Below are 16,788 nucleotides of genomic sequence, written 5' to 3' on the forward strand. Positions count from 1 at the left end.
GGGGTGATGTGCGAGCTCATTTCAAATGTTCAACCATGCATGATTTCAGGAAGATTGAGGCACTTCTGAGGCTTTTAGATTTACTTGGGGGATGCAGTCAGCAAAGGAATTACGTGTTTAAAGTGTTTCCTTTTGTGAAATTCCTTCATGTGAACACGCATAATTATTCTGTCTGAGCCAGGAGTGCTGTTTTGTGCACATCTGGACATACAACTGACACAGTTATGTCTTTACATTCTCAACACTTCATTCAGAGGAATAAGGCTTAAGTACCCGCTCCTGCGCCCCCTACTGTTCAGAGCATCAACTTTTCCAACAGCAGCTATGAAAGCAAATCAATTTGAGCATGTTATTGTAACATTACCCAACTTTAAAAGCAGAGAGAAAAAAGAGAAAGCATTCGTTTGAAACAAATATTTACAATCAGACTGTGTGTTCTAATGTTCGTCCAGGGATAAAACTGGATCCAAGTTTGTTCTGAAGTTTAAAGGGATAGTTCATATTATCTAATGCAGGGTTGTGGGCATGTATCAATAGTTAAAGAAACAGTTACAGTATGGTGGTCAGCATGGAGCTAGTTTGGAGGAGCAGCAGGAATACCAGTAAAGGAAAATAAGCAATGTTCTGCTGTGGACAGGGTCAGCAACAAAAGGTGTTTTGGTCACCTAACAAACATCCTATTAAAAAATCCATTTAAATTTAAGTGTAGGTTATATTCAGAATATTTTCACCACTTTACTTTGCTGTTTGACAATTTTTTTAAACAAGAAACCACCTTTATATAAGCCAAATATCACTCTTGTCATTTTACCCTGCAGAAAACAGGGAGTTGCTAGTCTACCACTACCTCAATCTGTTATTTTCTCTGTGTCATTGTGACTTGGCGTTTTAAAAAGATAGATCAGATTCACCAAATTCACACAATGACTCAAACAAACAAACAGATCAAAGCATCGATAGACCAGCAACTACAGTGTTCTGCGAGGTAAAATGACTGATTCCTCCCATGGAGTTTGGTTACTGTACACTTAGCGGCTTAGTGGTTAAAATGTATGCTATATTTAGACTATTTTCACTACTTTACTTTAGACAAAAAAGGCTGTCTGACGGGAAACCAACCAAACTCCAAGAGAGTCATTCTAGTTGCTGGTCTACTGTTGCCTCACTCTGTTCTGTTTGTGTTACTGTGTGACTTTGGTGAATCCAAACTATCCTTTTAAAACACCAAAGTCGCACAATAACACTAAATAACAAACAGCTTGAGGCAGCGGTAGATCAATAACCACCTGATTTCTCCCTTGGAGTTTGGTTTGGAGAGAATGAGATTTGGCTTATATGGCAGCGGTTCCCGTTGGAAAAAGTCTGTCTGACTGCAAGTTAAAGCAGTGAAAATATTCTAAATATAGTGAACACTTAAACTGATATTTATTTATTTATCAATGATAAAACATGTTTTGCTCCTGACCCTTTGCACAGCAGTACATTGCTTAGCTTCTGTGCCAGTACTCCTCTCTGCTTCTCCAAACTGGGGGCATGGCACTGGGCATCTACTGCACTGACTATTGATAAGTACCCCAGACAACCCCACCTTAAATAATCTGAACCGTCCCTTTAAGCAGCAGTGGAATAAGAGTCCACCGTCCCGGGAACAGCGACTGATGGATGCGAGCACACAAACAAAAGCATTTTCCAATTCTCCTCATCAAAAGAGTTCCCCTCTCAGAGCATCCTTTGTCTATGATAAACAGAATTACGTCTGAGGAAAGGCCAGATATCCTTTACCCCATCTGATCCAGGGACCATTAAACTTTCCACTTTTTGACCAGAATGTCCCACAGGAAAACAAACACAGGATTAAAGTGTTACGATGAAGTTATTTGCCCCAGAGGTTACTGGCTGGCACACGATACACCACCAAGCCTCAACTATCACCCTGCGCACACTCACGCTCACATTTTTATGCCATTAGTCTGACAAACTATAGTGAACAAAGAGCACCCCAGGCCTTAAAATCCCATACGTTATCCATTTTCCACACAAATGGAGCCCATTCATAATGGCATCCTCTCACTTCAGTATTCAAAGTATGCATCAGATGTTGTTGAACGTAACCAGTATTGATCTTTGAATACATGTGGTGTTTGATACTGAAAAACAAAGCCGTGCAAAACAAAGGCTTGTACTCTCCTTGGATCTAGACCTATAACTGCTGCAGCAGCAACAGCAGGCGAGCACTGGCTGGCTGCGCCATATTCTGGTGGACAAATTATCCAGATTGGTAGCAGATGTGAGTTTGCCCCAAACAGAAACGGCCGAGCCTGAATGACATCATAAGGTTATAAATGCATACATGGTAGAAAGGAGAGAGGAGTTCTGAAAAACTCATTCTGAGTGCTGGAATATTAAGGAACACACAAAAAACCCTAACTAGCTTGGTTATCTATCTTTTCTGTCACAAATTGAACACTTAAAGGCGGAGTTCAACCCAAAAAATGGACTGAACCAGAAGTTAAGAAAGTCTCTGCTGTATGGGCCACACAGCACAGGAGGATTTATTGAAGATCAATACGTAGAAGTTGGCTTCATGGGCCACTGAGCAGCTTTTGTAGAAATGAATCGAGGCCCACCTCCAATGCTGTATCCAGTTCTCTTTAATACATCCATGGTTACATGCTTACATGTTGCATGGTAGTTTGGTAGAGATAAAATTGTTCCTATATGAAGCTGCTCACATCAAGGTCTGTGGATGATCTTAAGTAACAGTGTCATGATTTCTGAAAAAAGACTTGTTGCTGAGTTGTTCAAATGTTTGTTTGTTTGTTTTTTGCCACTTTGAGCACCACAAGCCGAGTGGCATCTAGTTCCATTTTCATATTTGAGAGAAGGCAGACATCTCTAACACCGATATGTCCGCAACTTGGCATCTCACACTGAAACAATCCACAAATAGCTCCACAGGCATTGTTCCTCCTACAAAAGTTACATTCATAAACAATATATTTTTTTTAATTTGCAACATTCAAGCCTAACTTAGCCTGGTGTGAGCTGAAGGTGACAAATGTTAGCAAACATCAAAAACATATTGGTGTGAAGCTGACATCACTGAATCCACTTGATTCTTTGTTAGTTGTACTACTTGTCACTTTAAAGCTGGAACTTTACACAATTCTAACACTGAAAGGCTCTGTCTGTGTATTTAATATCTAGGAGCAACAATTCAGCTTTGTTCAAACACCGCTTTGACATAATTTGCTTGTGTCAAATAATATTTACCATGCTAGCAACAACTGGACCTGATTGACAAAGGCCTTCCCAGTCCTTGCCGAAACCAGTTAGTGTGGACTAAGAGAGACGTTGGTTTCGCCTGAGACCATGTTAATAACTGCTGCTGTGCTCACCACACCCCTCTAATGGCCCGTGGTTATGTAAGGGAGTGGGATGGATAAGGGAAAGTGCTGAAGCTGCTCCAGAGCCTGACTCAATCTGCCCTGCAGGGTTGCACAGTTTCAGGCCAGAACTGTTCATCAAATATTATCTTTGGCACAATGAAATTTAGCTCTGGAGAAATGACTCTGTTGCTACACTGTGGTCCAAGTCATAGCGTCAGGTATGACTCTGGTAGGCTAAACATTAACACTGGTAATTACATGTCAGAGGAGATCCTTTGTTCAGTGAGGAATAGCAAACAGTAAAGACAAGCAACGAGCCTGTGCACTATCTTTGTTCATGCTGTCCTTCAGAAACCCCAATACGCAAACTCTGAAGGGTTTGCATGTACATGTTTCTGCCTCACTGTTACAATGATGCTCGTATAACTCAAAGTAAATATGGCACACATGATACTCTGACTCTTGACTCATGATTGACTCTTTCTAAGCCCTGCCCCTTTTTGTTGAGAAAGCTTGGAACCTATCACATAGATAAACTATGTGCTGGGCTTCTCTATGCTGAAAAGAAAACCAAATTATGAAGAAGGCTAAAAGATGTGGCGGGGGGACCTGTAAAAACAAAATATATGTTGCCTATATCACATCTTAGGTCAGCTAATGTTAGCAAAGCACTGGCTAACTAGCTAGCTTATGATTTATGTAAACTGGGTAGATATTTCGCAGGCTGTTTGCCTCCCAAACTTTACACAATAGATGCACAGTAGAGCACTGATTCAGAGAGTTTTTTGTCTTAAGGAATCCCCTATTAGTATTTCCTAGTTTTGAAGATAATAAAGTCAAATGATGATCAAAGTAGGATCATTACAATTTATACTCAGTCAAAACTTCCAACCCCTTTTCTTCCCTTGTTGTCCCAAACTCCAAAAAACTGTGACAAAAGTTAAGATATTCTATTGCTACTTTTGCTGGGGACCCCCTCATAACCCACTCAAGAACCCCTGTTGGTTGCTGGACCCCAATTTGAAAGTCGGTGAGAGAGCTAATGATTGATGTGGATTAGTTAGCTACTGTTTGTTACAGAGCAAAACACCAGCTAACTAATGATTGATGGAGATGAGCTGGCTAGTTATAGCCTTTTTCTAACATTATCTTTTAACCATCTTCAAAATTTGGTTTTATTCAAGCCTAACACAGGCATATCTAAGTACAGGGAACAGGGAAGGATACACAACAGTCTACTTACTTGTTTTGGTGCCTTTAGCTTTCACTTCTGATGCAGAGTGTACTTGAGTACACATGAACCGTACTCAAGGCCACCTGGACCTGGGCACAGATCAGCGAACCATGCCTGTGCACGGTATGCACATTTATTAAACAAACAGGACTTTGGGGTCAAGTGTAGTCCTATCAAGGCCCAGGTCTCTGATGTGAAAGCCCTCTAAATGACAAAAGTGATCAGAAACCCGGATTTTACATTGACACAATACTTTTACTGTTGCTATGAAAAGATGAGGATCCCCATTGTATGGGATCACTTGCAGCCCCATTCACCGGCGTCCCTTTCAGCCCCAAATCTACCCATCCCACCCACAGTGGACAGAGGAGTCAGTGACACTACCATGAGGGGAAGAGAGACAAGAGGAGGGGGCTGCTTGGGTAATGCTGGGAGGCTCTAATAAAATGTAATCCTATTATATGGTTCCCACTAGAGGGCAACAATAATAAAGGTTTCCCTAATAACACGAGCAGACCAAACCCAAATGGAAAACAGCTCCTCCGGTCAAGTCCCACACTTGTACATATATCCTCTCATTAACCCAATTGCTGTTGGGCCACATTACACCGACAGGCCTTCGAGATTTAAGCCGTGATGGCGAGGCAAGAGTTAAGTCAAACAAATGTGTTTCATCAAACTGCAGTTTGGGCTGCTCTGCATAAAGGAATTGAAGGGGGGGGACGAGGAGGAGGAGGAGTGAGGGAATGTGTGCGGGTGGGAAGTTGGAAGCAGAGCCCCGAGGAAACCAATCAGAACTTCTCCTCCCTCCCTTCCTGTGTCAAAGCCACCGGGGTCTCAGGTGTGTGTTACATGAGCTAATACCTCCCAAACTTGATTGTTTGTGTTCGAGTAATCAGAGTTTTGTAAATTATCATTTTGGAAATGATAGTCTTATCATTGGAAAACAAAATCACAGTCTATTAGTATCCAGTGCTGAAACAAGTACTGAAAATCTGTGCTCAAGTACAAGTACTGTTACTTTACTGAAATATTATAGCTACAAGTGAAATTACTGCTGTTAAAAATACTTAAGTACTAGTACAAATATTTTTCTCACAAACCACTCATAGTATTTAATGCTTTTTATTATCAATAACAGGCGTCCGTATGTTTTCTTTGGCTCATTTGTAATCTCAGATAGCTCTACTGGCTACAAAATTGAAAATCCAAGTTTTGGATATCAATTCAACTTGTAGGCCTACTCATATTTATTTATATCATTATATTTTAAAAGTAACTAAGTAGCTTACATAAGCCAGAAACTCCATTCAACCTTATAATGCTCCATATCGTTAACACACTATGAAGTTTATTTAACTTTTAAATCCCATTCATAATAATTAGACCCTTTCCCACTTTTCCAGTTCTTCATACTCCTTTACCTGCTTCTACGAATGAATTAAAGCCAGCAATCCAATTTGGCGTCAGCTTTTAAACAAACCTTAAAACATTCAACATCTCTCTTGAATTCTTAGTATTATTCAACTTTAACAATAAAGTAGACTTAAGCATCAGCTTTTCAAAAACCACCATTCAGAACCCCAATTTCTTCAGAAACTGCCTTCTCTAGTTCTAATTGTAGGGCTACAGAGCCAGAGACTCCATTCAAAACCTTTACTCAACTTTTAAATACCATTCAAATTAATTTTACTGCTTTCTACATATGAATTAAAGGGATAGTTCACCTAAAAATGAAAATTCAGTCATTATCTACTCACCCTCATGCCAATTACAGGTCAGGTTTAGTTTTTTAGTTCACAAAACACTGCTGGATTTTTACAGGAAAACAGTATTGCAGAATCTCCCAAACAATGTAAGTGAATGGTGACCAGTTTTCAAACATATAAAAACAGAAATAAAAAATAATAATAATAAAAAAGCCTCCATACTGCTCATCCGGTGTAATCCAAGGCTCCTAAAGCCCTGACATGCCCATTTGACTTGAAAGACGTAATTTACAACATGTTTTTAGACTAAATCTTCACTGTAGATCTTTAGCTTGGAGCCACGTTCATGTGCACATGCACACTGTCAGAACTGGGTGTGTCGGGTGTGACAGTATGCGATCGGCATGTCGGGGGCATTAGCAGACTTGGATTACGTCAGATGAGCAGTATGAAGGTATTTTATGTTTTTTTGGGGGAGGCTGTGTTTTCCATTTGAAAACTGGTCACCACTGACTTCATATATTTGGGAGATTCTGCAGCGCTGTTTTTCTGTGAACCTTTAGCAGTGTTTTGCAAACTAACAAAATAAACTCAACCTTCAATCAGGATGAGGATGAGTAGATAATGATACAAATTATAAACAGCAGAGATTGGCATTAGCTATTAAACAAACCCTAAAGTATTCAACATCTTTCTTACATATCTCGGTACTGTTCACCTTAAGCACTGGGTCAGTTAGCATCAGCTTTTCAACAACCGGCATTCACACCCACAATTCCTTCAGAAATTGCCTTCTCTAGTTCCAACTGTAGGGTGAGTCAGAACTCAATCATGATTTTTAAAGTAATTTACATCTTGTAAGCCAAAAACTCCATTTGAACCAGACCATTTTCCACATCTTTAAAGCATTATCAAGTTTATTCAACCTTTAAATCTCATTTATATTAATTAGACCGTTTTCCATTTTCCCAGTTCTACATGCTCCTTTAACTGCTTCTTCATATAAATTAAAGCCAGCGATTCAGTTTGATATCAGCTCTTAAACAAACCTTAAAACAGCACTGCAGTTTAGTGTCAGCTTTTCAACAATCAGCATTCACACCCAGAATTCATTCAGAAATTTGCTTCTCTAGTTCAAACTGTAGGGTTAGTCAGTACTCAATTATGATTTTAAAGGTAACTAAGTAGATTATGTTATGCATACTTTAAGTACGAGTTAAGTTACAGTCTTGAAAAATACTTGTAAAACGTATCCCCCCAAAAAGACTTAATTACAGTAATTTGAGTGATTGTTATTTCTTATATTCACCCCCAGTAGTGTCCAGATGATTATGAAGTTCTATTCTTCCTCGTAGGCCAATTGAGATGAACTATTTCTTAGTAGTAAAGTTACTAAAAAGCTGGAATTTCATCAAACTCTTTGCATGGGAACAGTGGAAGGGACTCTCTTAGACTAATATGAACAAGAAATGGCAATCTCTCTACTGGAAAAAGACGTAAACACAAAGTCTCATATTTATATGATTTGATAATGTAATGAATGAGTTATTCCGCTGCCGAGCTATCTCACATAAACGCAGTAAAATATTTATCATAAGTGACAAGGTGAGTGAGAATATCAATCATATTCTCAAGACAGCTTGAGTTATTAAGTGAGCCAATGTAACAGTATTATAAAACCCAGAATAACAAAGTTATTTATCTCTCTCTCTGCGTGTGTGTGTACGTGTGTGTACGCCGAGTTGTGTGTGTCTGTGTTTATGTGTCTGACAGCATCAGACAGAGGGAGAGAGTGTGTCGCATGCCTTCCTGTTCCTGTACCACCCTCCAACCCCAGAGCCGCAGACTCAAGGCAGTTTCCAGAATCAAACAATTTCACGCAGCTACTGGAGGAGGAAATGAACTGAGCCCAGAGCAATAATAAAATTATACAAATGTTATTACAGACTCGCCTGCTACTGTCCTACTTTAATTCAAATTTGGGCACTCCAGGCAGTGCTGGTGGCAGAGACCTTCCTGAATAAATCAACATTAGCTTACGTCTAAATTATTAAGGAAGTGGGAGACTTTCTTGTTTATAGTATGAATTATTAAACAAGTGTTTAACGCTGTTTTTCTTCATGAATCCCCAAATATTATTTGCTAATGATCTTTAAGGTGTGTGTTTTATCTTTTGCCCCTTCTGTTGTGTGCTGGGAATTGAGAATCTGAATTTTCAAGTCGCAAGAAATCTGTCTGTTCTCAGTTAGATAAGCATGAGATGCACTTTGAGATATACTTCGCTGGCATCTGTATGATGTGCAAATGAGGCTCTAGTTAGAACAATATTCCCATCATATAGCCATTGTTGGTATTTGCAATGCATGTGAATGTAAATTAATGAATTATGGAGGCAGCCACTGTGAAGGCTATCCATGCATTATCAGTTTTCTGCTCAACATCTCGCTGATAAGCCGTGACGTTAACAAACAGACAGCTGAAGGAGCGTTGGTCTATTATTTGCTGTCACTTTTTATTTGCCTTTTCCTAATTGAGGAGTCTGCAGCAAGCCTTTGGAAGTCAACACACACACATACTCAGAATTTTTTTTTTTCTAATGAAATCTTCAGGTTTGATTGGCACTTTGCAGCATCCGCTCATTCATGTAAGAGTATGAAAATGTATCACAAGGAATTTTGGTTGCACTTTATTATACAGAACAAGAAAAAAAAAATAATTTAATTATTTAATAATTTGGGAAAAACATTATAGCAGAAATGTACTGTAAACTAAAGTATATTGATTCCCACTGTTACCTAAATGTGTCCCTACCTCAAATATAAGCTAATAAGGGTCCAGTAAAGGGTCTAATACAGTCTAAGAAAGAATTTATTATTCCTAGCTTTTTTCTAATTTAATACAAAGTACAGCTTGTTGCATCTCATTAGTGTATTGTTAGGTGTCTAATTATGGTATAACTGTTTTTGTTTGCTGTCTAATTAAGAACATATTATATCTAGTTTAATATAAAGTACAGCTTCTTTCATCTTAGTCTACTGTAAAAAAACAAAAGTGCAAGCAGAATTTCAACAATATCTTGCTCTGTGTGCACACAGAAGCCACTTAGAAACACTTGTTAATATTTTACTCTCTCTCACCAATATGAAATTCATAACAAAACCAAATCACCAATCCAACAGGGACTTCTCTCCTCACCTGTCTTCCTCTATTTAATCTTCAGATGGGCGAGGGCTGATAAATCAAAACCGAGTGAGCCCGTTCCCCCACCGTCCGTCCCAAGAGGAAATAGTGAATGCATGAAACATCAGATTTATGTACTCATTTATTTAGGCTATAAAGATGATTAAGGGGAGCTGAGAGGGTGCTGGCCTCGAGCCACTGAAGCCTTAAGGGATACAAGCAGCATGCCTGCAGGTAAAGGATAGCGCTGCTGAGAAATTCAGTGCTGTCCATTTTCAACTCCAGTAGGCCTTGAAGAACAGGAGTCATTAACATTAACAATCTCGCTCAACTAGTTTTGCAACCTTTTAATAGGTATAAGTATTAGGAATGCACTTCAGCTTGGGTGAAAACAAGAATCCTCTGACAAAAATGGTAAAAATGCTAAAAATACCATGGTTGAAAACAAAAATATACTTTAGTATTTCCTCTCTTCAGCATTTATTGCAGTACTGAGTTCAGTTAAAGGGCTCTGCAACACTTAATCCTCGTGTGTAGTTCTGAATTAATGGCCTGGACCAATTTCAAATTAAATGTGGCTCAGTCTTATGAATAAAACTGACTTGTGTCTACCCACGTTTGCAGAGCAACCTGTACATCCAAGGCTCGCGGCTGCCCTCCCCTGGAGAAATGCAGATGGGAGCATTATTCCACCATGAGGTGATTCATAATGTGGCCAGGAGGTGATGCTGTTGTCACACACAAAAACTGCACTTGCTCGGTGAAGAAGCTCATATAAGGGGGAGTTAGTTCATGTAGGAGTACAAAACAATTTTGATTTAGTATCTGAATTATTCTGGCATTCTAGTCTTGCAAAAGCAATATAGTTGCAGCATGTAGACAACTTCAGTTGATGCAGCAGGATCAGGGGGGCTGATCATTTCTTTCGCATTACAGGAAGAGATTGAATTGCACCTGTTCTTTTAGCAAAGGAAATAAAGTGCAGACATAACAGATCACCTCGATTTCGTATCACAGAGTGGTATCATTTCCTGTGCTCTCTGTTGATGGAATGAGATTACATGAAGCTATTCTCAGAGACTTAACTCACCGGGAACACACATCACGGACATTTATCTGGCCATAGGGAGACATAATCTAAAGGTAGATGAGCCAATCCATCATTGATCCGAACCTCTTCTCTCCCCAGTGTCTGACTCCTACTACCAGAAGCAAGTGACTCAGTCGAGCGCCTCATAGGTGTGGTCCCTAGATTTCTTCAGAATGTGAGGAAGATGTAGATTTACTTTTTTTTTATGGTAACACTTTATATTAACCATTATTAATAAATGGCAAATTGATAGTTAATTAATCAAATAATGCTTGTATATGCTATATAAACCATTTATTATGCAATTTTAACATCAGTTGCAGCTCTATAGAGCTATCCACATGTTTATAGATGCACTTCACAGTATTCATTAACCTTTTACGAAGTCTCAGAAACATTACTTGCAACCTTACAATAAGCTTGGTCAGTGGGTCTATACGCTTCCAGCTGTACAGGTACAAAAACTACCTGTGCAGGTTTAGGAAGAAATCATGCCTTGGATTAAAATAAGTATGTTACTTACGTTCAGTATCAAATGCTATAATACTTTTATTACTTTTCAGTGTCACTGCCGATATTTCTTTAAAAACAACTGTTGCTATTCATCTTTTTGTATTTTAGGTTTTGTTTTTTTTGTTTTTTTTTTTGCTTACTTATTTTACTTAACATATCTTACTTTTATTGTTTTGCTATTAGGTACTGTTTGCATTCACTCCTAATATCTTTTATATGTAATATTGTTTCCACTCTTTTGACTAATTTTTTACCAATCTCTGGTACAAGAATTTTGTTAGGGATAAATAAAGTTATATCGATAATAAACTGAACTATCACAGCTAATTGGTCTATATCACTATATACGTTATTCGATATGTGCTGATATGAAAACCTTTTTTAACAGAACAAAATGCAGCATTTTTTCACCCCCTAATATTGGTATTGGCATCGGCCTCAAATATCCAGTATCGGTCGGGCCCTAATCTTGTTTTATTTGCGCGGTTATACTGTTCACATGTTTCAAATCATATTAATGATCCAGAGAAATCATTAATGATGACTTAGAGAAATAAAAAAACCTTTATTATTACAATGTAATATCTTTTACATCTTGTAGCACTTGCAGTCTGTGAGCATAAAACAAGAACTGAGAACAAAGTCATGAAGACAGAGCAGCCAAACATCTTATCAATAAGTTAAGAAATGCAGCAAATCATACAGAGAAATACGAAACACGTTACAAGAACCAAAGCTATGTCTACAGAATAAAACAGACCAGTATCACAATTTTTATGAAATACAAAAAATAAAACCATTGTGTAGTAATCGACACGATGAACACAGAAACAGGGTGTTTCCATTAAGATGAGCAGGTAGTTTCCCTGATTAATGCACTGAAAATAGAGAGCACTGTAACACAGCTCTGATAATAAAGCTTGACAGAGCTGTCTTACATTGCTGGGACCTGTAATGTGCTTAATGATCACAAGGAAAATCTCTCCTGTTATTTCATATACAATACATGGACCAAATGTGACACTAATCCAAAAATAACAAGGCTACATTTTCTTCTTCGGTCCTCCAATTCAGCGTGATGACCCCACATAATTGGTTGACCCTACACATATTTCCTTAACAACACAATGTATCTCGGGCTGTCACTCTGCAGCGTGCGGTGTGCTCCGCATGCCAACGCTTCTACTAAATCGTTTACGGAGGGCCTCGGGAGAAGTATTGAACAGGTTGTAGATGTTTGTGGGATTGAGCCATAACATCATATTAGCTTTATGACAATGAGAGTAATTCAGCCTTGCTGTGAAGCCTCATGGGCAGAAATAATATTCTGCTCTGAGGATAAAGTCTTTGGAGGGGGACAGGCTCAAGATGGATACTCCAAAGTTTGACTGTCAGGCTGCTCTACAGATTGGTCTCCATTTCCAGTGCACGTGATAGTCATGCTGAAGAGAGCACTTCTCCTGTCGAGTCCAGGAAAGGCTCTTTTTTCTCACATTTCTCCACATCAGAGATGAGGTGGATGGAGCCCGGCTTGATGGTGAGGTCCTCTGTCTCCACCTCCCTGTATTTACCTTGTGGGTCCTTCTGAAGGACCTGCTTCAGCCTCTTCTTGATGTCGGGGTCAGGACAGTACAGGTACTCATACAGTCCAGCAGCCATGATGGCCCCCAGAATGGGTCCCACCCAGTACACCTGCCACAAACGGCGAGAAAACCATCTTAAAGGGACAATTCACTCCAAATCCAAAATACATGGGACTACAACTATCATTTCATTATACAACCTTTAAAGTAATTCAGATTCCATGAGAGGTGACAAATCTAGGGTTTCCTTCTAGACACAATGGAGAACTTTATCAGAGGTTCTGCGAGGTACCAAGCTTAGCTAAACTGTTATTAAGCACAGAGCCAAAAGGGGCGGGACTCAGTAAGGGCCAATCAGCCAGCTGGTTAATAAATGCCCGTGGTTTAATGACTGATGTCAGTACCAAAACTACCAGATTGTCCTGCTCTGTTAGACTGGGAAAGAGGTTCAGTGTTCTTCATGGGCACGTAGATCGGTGTCTGCTGCATCAAGCAACTGCCACCAAGAGAGGACGACACTGAATATGATACTAGTGACATAATGACAGTTATACAGTGTTATAAGCCAAGCTCATCACCAAGTAGACACACACAACATGACACCATGCTGCCTGCAAATAGATCAGTGGAAGTCATTGCCTGGGCACAAAAATTCAGAGCTAATGCTATTTTACACCTTGTTCAGCGACGTCTCATTATGTAGCTGGAGTTGAAAAAGCTGAAAATTTGCAATTCCTTTGCACTTCTTTTGTTGCATGCAGTCATAAATTCGAGGGTCAATGTTTAAGATTTTTAAGAAGTATTTAAAGCACCTTGTATTTAGTGTTTAGTGACAGTCTATTCTTTGATTTTATCTTTAGGTCACAGCTGTTTTTGCTGTTCTGGCAATGGTGCTGAAAATGTGACCTTACCAGATTTCAACATGCCACACTATCCTACTGTGGTACAGTAGAGCTGGCCCTCCTCAGGACACCATCATCAGCTAGTGCTAATTAATTCAGAACTGGTCGTACTGAAATGCACTCAAACTGACCCAGCCTATATCAGGAGGAACTGGCTAATGTTTGGCCATGCAAACTCCTAAAAGAAAGATTATCCTCTTAGCGAAGTATCTCTTACCCAGTGGCTCTCGAAGTTAAGTGTGACCATCGCAGGCCCGAAGGATCGAGCAGGGTTCATGCTGGCTCCTGTGTAAGGGATCTAGAGAGCATACAACAGCATTGTTTTCAGTTTAAATAATTAATTGCAAGATAGTTTAAAATTCTTATCGATGATATGTTTTTAGGTGTAATTCTGTCTTACTTTGACGTACAGACCATGTCTTATACTGCAAACTGTGTCTAATACAAGTCATAATGTATGTATATATGCATTTGCTAAACAGACCTAAGGAGAAATCAGTTGAGCATTGCGAGAGATAACATCTATTTCCCTGTGCATTCATTTTTGCTCTGCAGGGTTCAGGGAGCCCCCCCAGAGAACGGTTGCTATGCGATGGCAGCCTCCAATAAAGATGTGCACGTGGGTGTGAATCAGTGAGAAGCGTACTATCACACATTGAAGAATAGATGCTTTAGTGCACCTGCCTCCTTCTCAAGAAGCACTGGCGCTCCGGCTTTCATTGCATGCTAAAGAGGCTTGCACTTTGGAACTACAATTCTTTTAATGTGCTGTGTTGAATTTAATAAGATTTCAGGATGGATCTTTAAAACAGTGCATCGCTGCTGGGGTTCAGCGCTGAGGGTATCAGCTGATATGTAGATGAAGATGCAGAAAATTTATGAGGCTGATATTTTGTTGTTATATAGTGTATATGATATAAATGCTTGTATATAAAGTTACTGTAAATGTGTAATTGTTTCTGTAGAATCTAGTTGGCCACCTTCTTGCTGGAGTAATAAGAATTTAAAGGGATAGCTTGTATTGTTCGATTGTGGGGTTGTATAAGGTACTTGCTGATAATCAGTGCATCAGCTAAGCTATTTTTGAGGTGACTTTTGTTGCTGACCCTGTCCACAGCAGTACATGCTTAACGTCCTACAGCAGTACTCCTCCTGCTTCTCCGAACTGGGGTCGCCTCTACTGCCATCTGCAGCCGGTAATACAATGACTATGGATAAATACTTCACACATCCCCACTCAAATAATATGAACTACCCCTTTAAGGTGACAAGCCAAAGTTATTTGAGCACCGCTGCTATAAATACTCTCCTAGCCTTCTAACCCTTCTAACTGTTATTTCATACCTGTCTCTTATCTCACTCACTGGAAGGTACTTACTGCAAATAAGTGACCAATAACTACAGCAAAGCCGATGGCGAGGCCAGCAGAGCCTCCGAGGTCTGTGCGTTTGGGATCACAGGTGGCGAAGACGGTGAAGACGAGCTCAAATGTGATGAGGAGCTCCACAAGAAGGCCGTGTCCTACTGAGATGTCGGTGTTCACCTTGGAAACAGAAGATTTTCCCCATGAACTTTGAGAAGACATATTATATACTCAAAATAAAGTGAAAATGAGCAGATTGTTACCGTGGTAACACCAAGGGACCCTCTAAGAGCAGCAGGCGTGACAAGGTAGAGGATCCCAGCTCCTGTAATAGCTCCCAGGCACTGGGCCACCACATAAAACAACGCCTTGGCCAGGCTCAGCTTTCTAGTCACCACCATGGCCGCAGTGACCGCGGGGTTAATGTGCCCACCGCTGATGTGACCAAAGCATTGCACCATGGTGGCAATGCTCAGGCCAAAGCACAGCGAGATGAGGACCAGGTCGGCCGGGGGAGCCGTCTCCTCCCCAACGTGATGGTTGATGGTGGAGCCCAGACCAAGGAGGACAAAGATGAGAGTGGCCAGGTATTCTCCAGACACAGCCCTCCAGAAGTCCTTGGTCCAGATCCCTTTAAATGCCACCATTATGCTCTGACAGTTACACCAGGACAGGAACCTCCTGGCGGAAAGAATAATGAGCAAAATGATTAGCCTACTTATGTATTCCTGGTGTGTGCATGTGTGGCTGGAAATGTACTGAACCCTATCAGGATGGCTGCCTCTGGGCACAACATTTATAACTCCACCAGGGATTTAAGCCAGTGACTTTCCATCACAAAATGCCATACAGAGCATTCTTTAAACATTGTGTATAAGGGGCAAATGATCACACTCACAGTCAAAGCATACAAGGTTTAATTGCTGTCACTCACTGAACTTTAACTGGGATGGAAGAAAAATACATCTTTTGACTATTAATACCAAACAGAACATGATTCACATTCATTAAAGCATCTGTAAGCGACTTTACAAATAGAAAAATGTTGAAAATGAAAAATTGAACATAATTACATTTGCCTCAGCAAACCTCCAAGGCTTCAGTCATTTCTTTTCCTCAAAAAGCTAAAACTTACCAAATGCAATAACATGCTCTCCCTGTTTCTGTCCCAGTTGTGTGTGATGTGTTTTCATTCATAAGTCCTGGCGAGTTATTCACCCAGCAGACACATCTCTCCCCTCAGTCATCACATCTAGAAGTTGAAATGGCAGTGAGTGACCTGCAGTACTTACAGGAGAGCAGCAGGCTGTGCGAGCGCAGGAGGAGTGGAGCAGAGAGCAGGTCTGTCAGACGAACATGATCCACACATTGTGCCTCGGGATTGCATCCAGCAGCTTTATTAAGTTACTAACCGGGCATCACCTCACGGGAATTAAACAGCCTCAGCTCAGGGGGGGAGGAGTCAGGAGATCTGCTTGCTGTGCAAACAGTAGCACAGTTGCACAGTTGTGGACACACAGTGACTCAGTCAGCCTCAGCATCAGAGCTTTGAAAACATGCTGGAGTGAGCATAATATCTACAAAACAATTATTTTTTCTATTACGTGAATTTTATATTTGATTTTAATCAGTAACCAGTGTGTATGTTTTGTATTTATTTTTTGTTTTCTTTTGTTGTTTCTTTCTGCACTGTTCAAATATTTGTATCAGATTTTTTTTCTTTCTTTACTTTATGCTGTACTTGACACAACATTGACACTTGAGATGTAACTTTTTTTCATATTCATGTGTTGCTGAAAATTCAATAAACAAACTTGAGGGGGGA

At 39.9% G+C, this 16,788-nt stretch overlaps 1 protein-coding gene across 2 annotated transcripts; it reads right to left on the minus strand.

Annotated features, from left to right (window-relative positions):
• Positions 1 to 11,732: 11,732 nt before the first annotated feature.
• Positions 11,733 to 16,567, minus strand: LOC146317696 (aquaporin-4-like). Of its 2 annotated transcripts, none has more exons than XM_084732141.1 (5): positions 16,256 to 16,567; positions 15,227 to 15,644; positions 14,979 to 15,143; positions 13,818 to 13,898; positions 11,733 to 12,807 (listed from the first exon to the last, which is right to left on the minus strand). In XM_084732141.1, the coding sequence occupies exons 1-5, from the start codon at positions 16,348 to 16,350 to the stop codon at positions 12,553 to 12,555; spliced, it is 1,014 nt and encodes a 337-aa protein (XP_084588267.1). In that variant the 5' UTR covers positions 16,351 to 16,567; the 3' UTR covers positions 11,733 to 12,552. The 2 variants fall into 2 exon arrangements, with proteins under 2 accessions (XP_084588267.1, XP_084588268.1); XM_084732142.1 differs by lacking the exon at positions 16,256 to 16,567 and adding an exon at positions 16,099 to 16,249.
• Positions 16,568 to 16,788: the final 221 nt, after the last annotated feature.

Source organism: Lutjanus erythropterus, chromosome 12 (genome assembly GCF_056507025.1).
Source record: "Lutjanus erythropterus isolate fLutEry1 chromosome 12, fLutEry1.hap2, whole genome shotgun sequence".
NCBI classification, from domain to species: domain Eukaryota; kingdom Metazoa; phylum Chordata; class Actinopteri; order Lutjaniformes; family Lutjanidae; genus Lutjanus; species Lutjanus erythropterus.

Coding starts and splice junctions, on each gene's coding strand:
- LOC146317696 (XM_084732141.1), bottom strand. CDS start 16,350: ATGCAATCCCGAGGCACAATGTGTGGATCATGTTCGTCTGACAGACCT. Junction 15,645..16,255: donor GCACAGCCTGCTGCTCTCCT/GTAAGTACTGCA, acceptor TCTTTCCGCCAG/GAGGTTCCTGTCCTGGTGTA. Junction 15,144..15,226: donor GGTCCCTTGGTGTTACCACG/GTAACAATCTGC, acceptor TCTGTTTCCAAG/GTGAACACCGACATCTCAGT.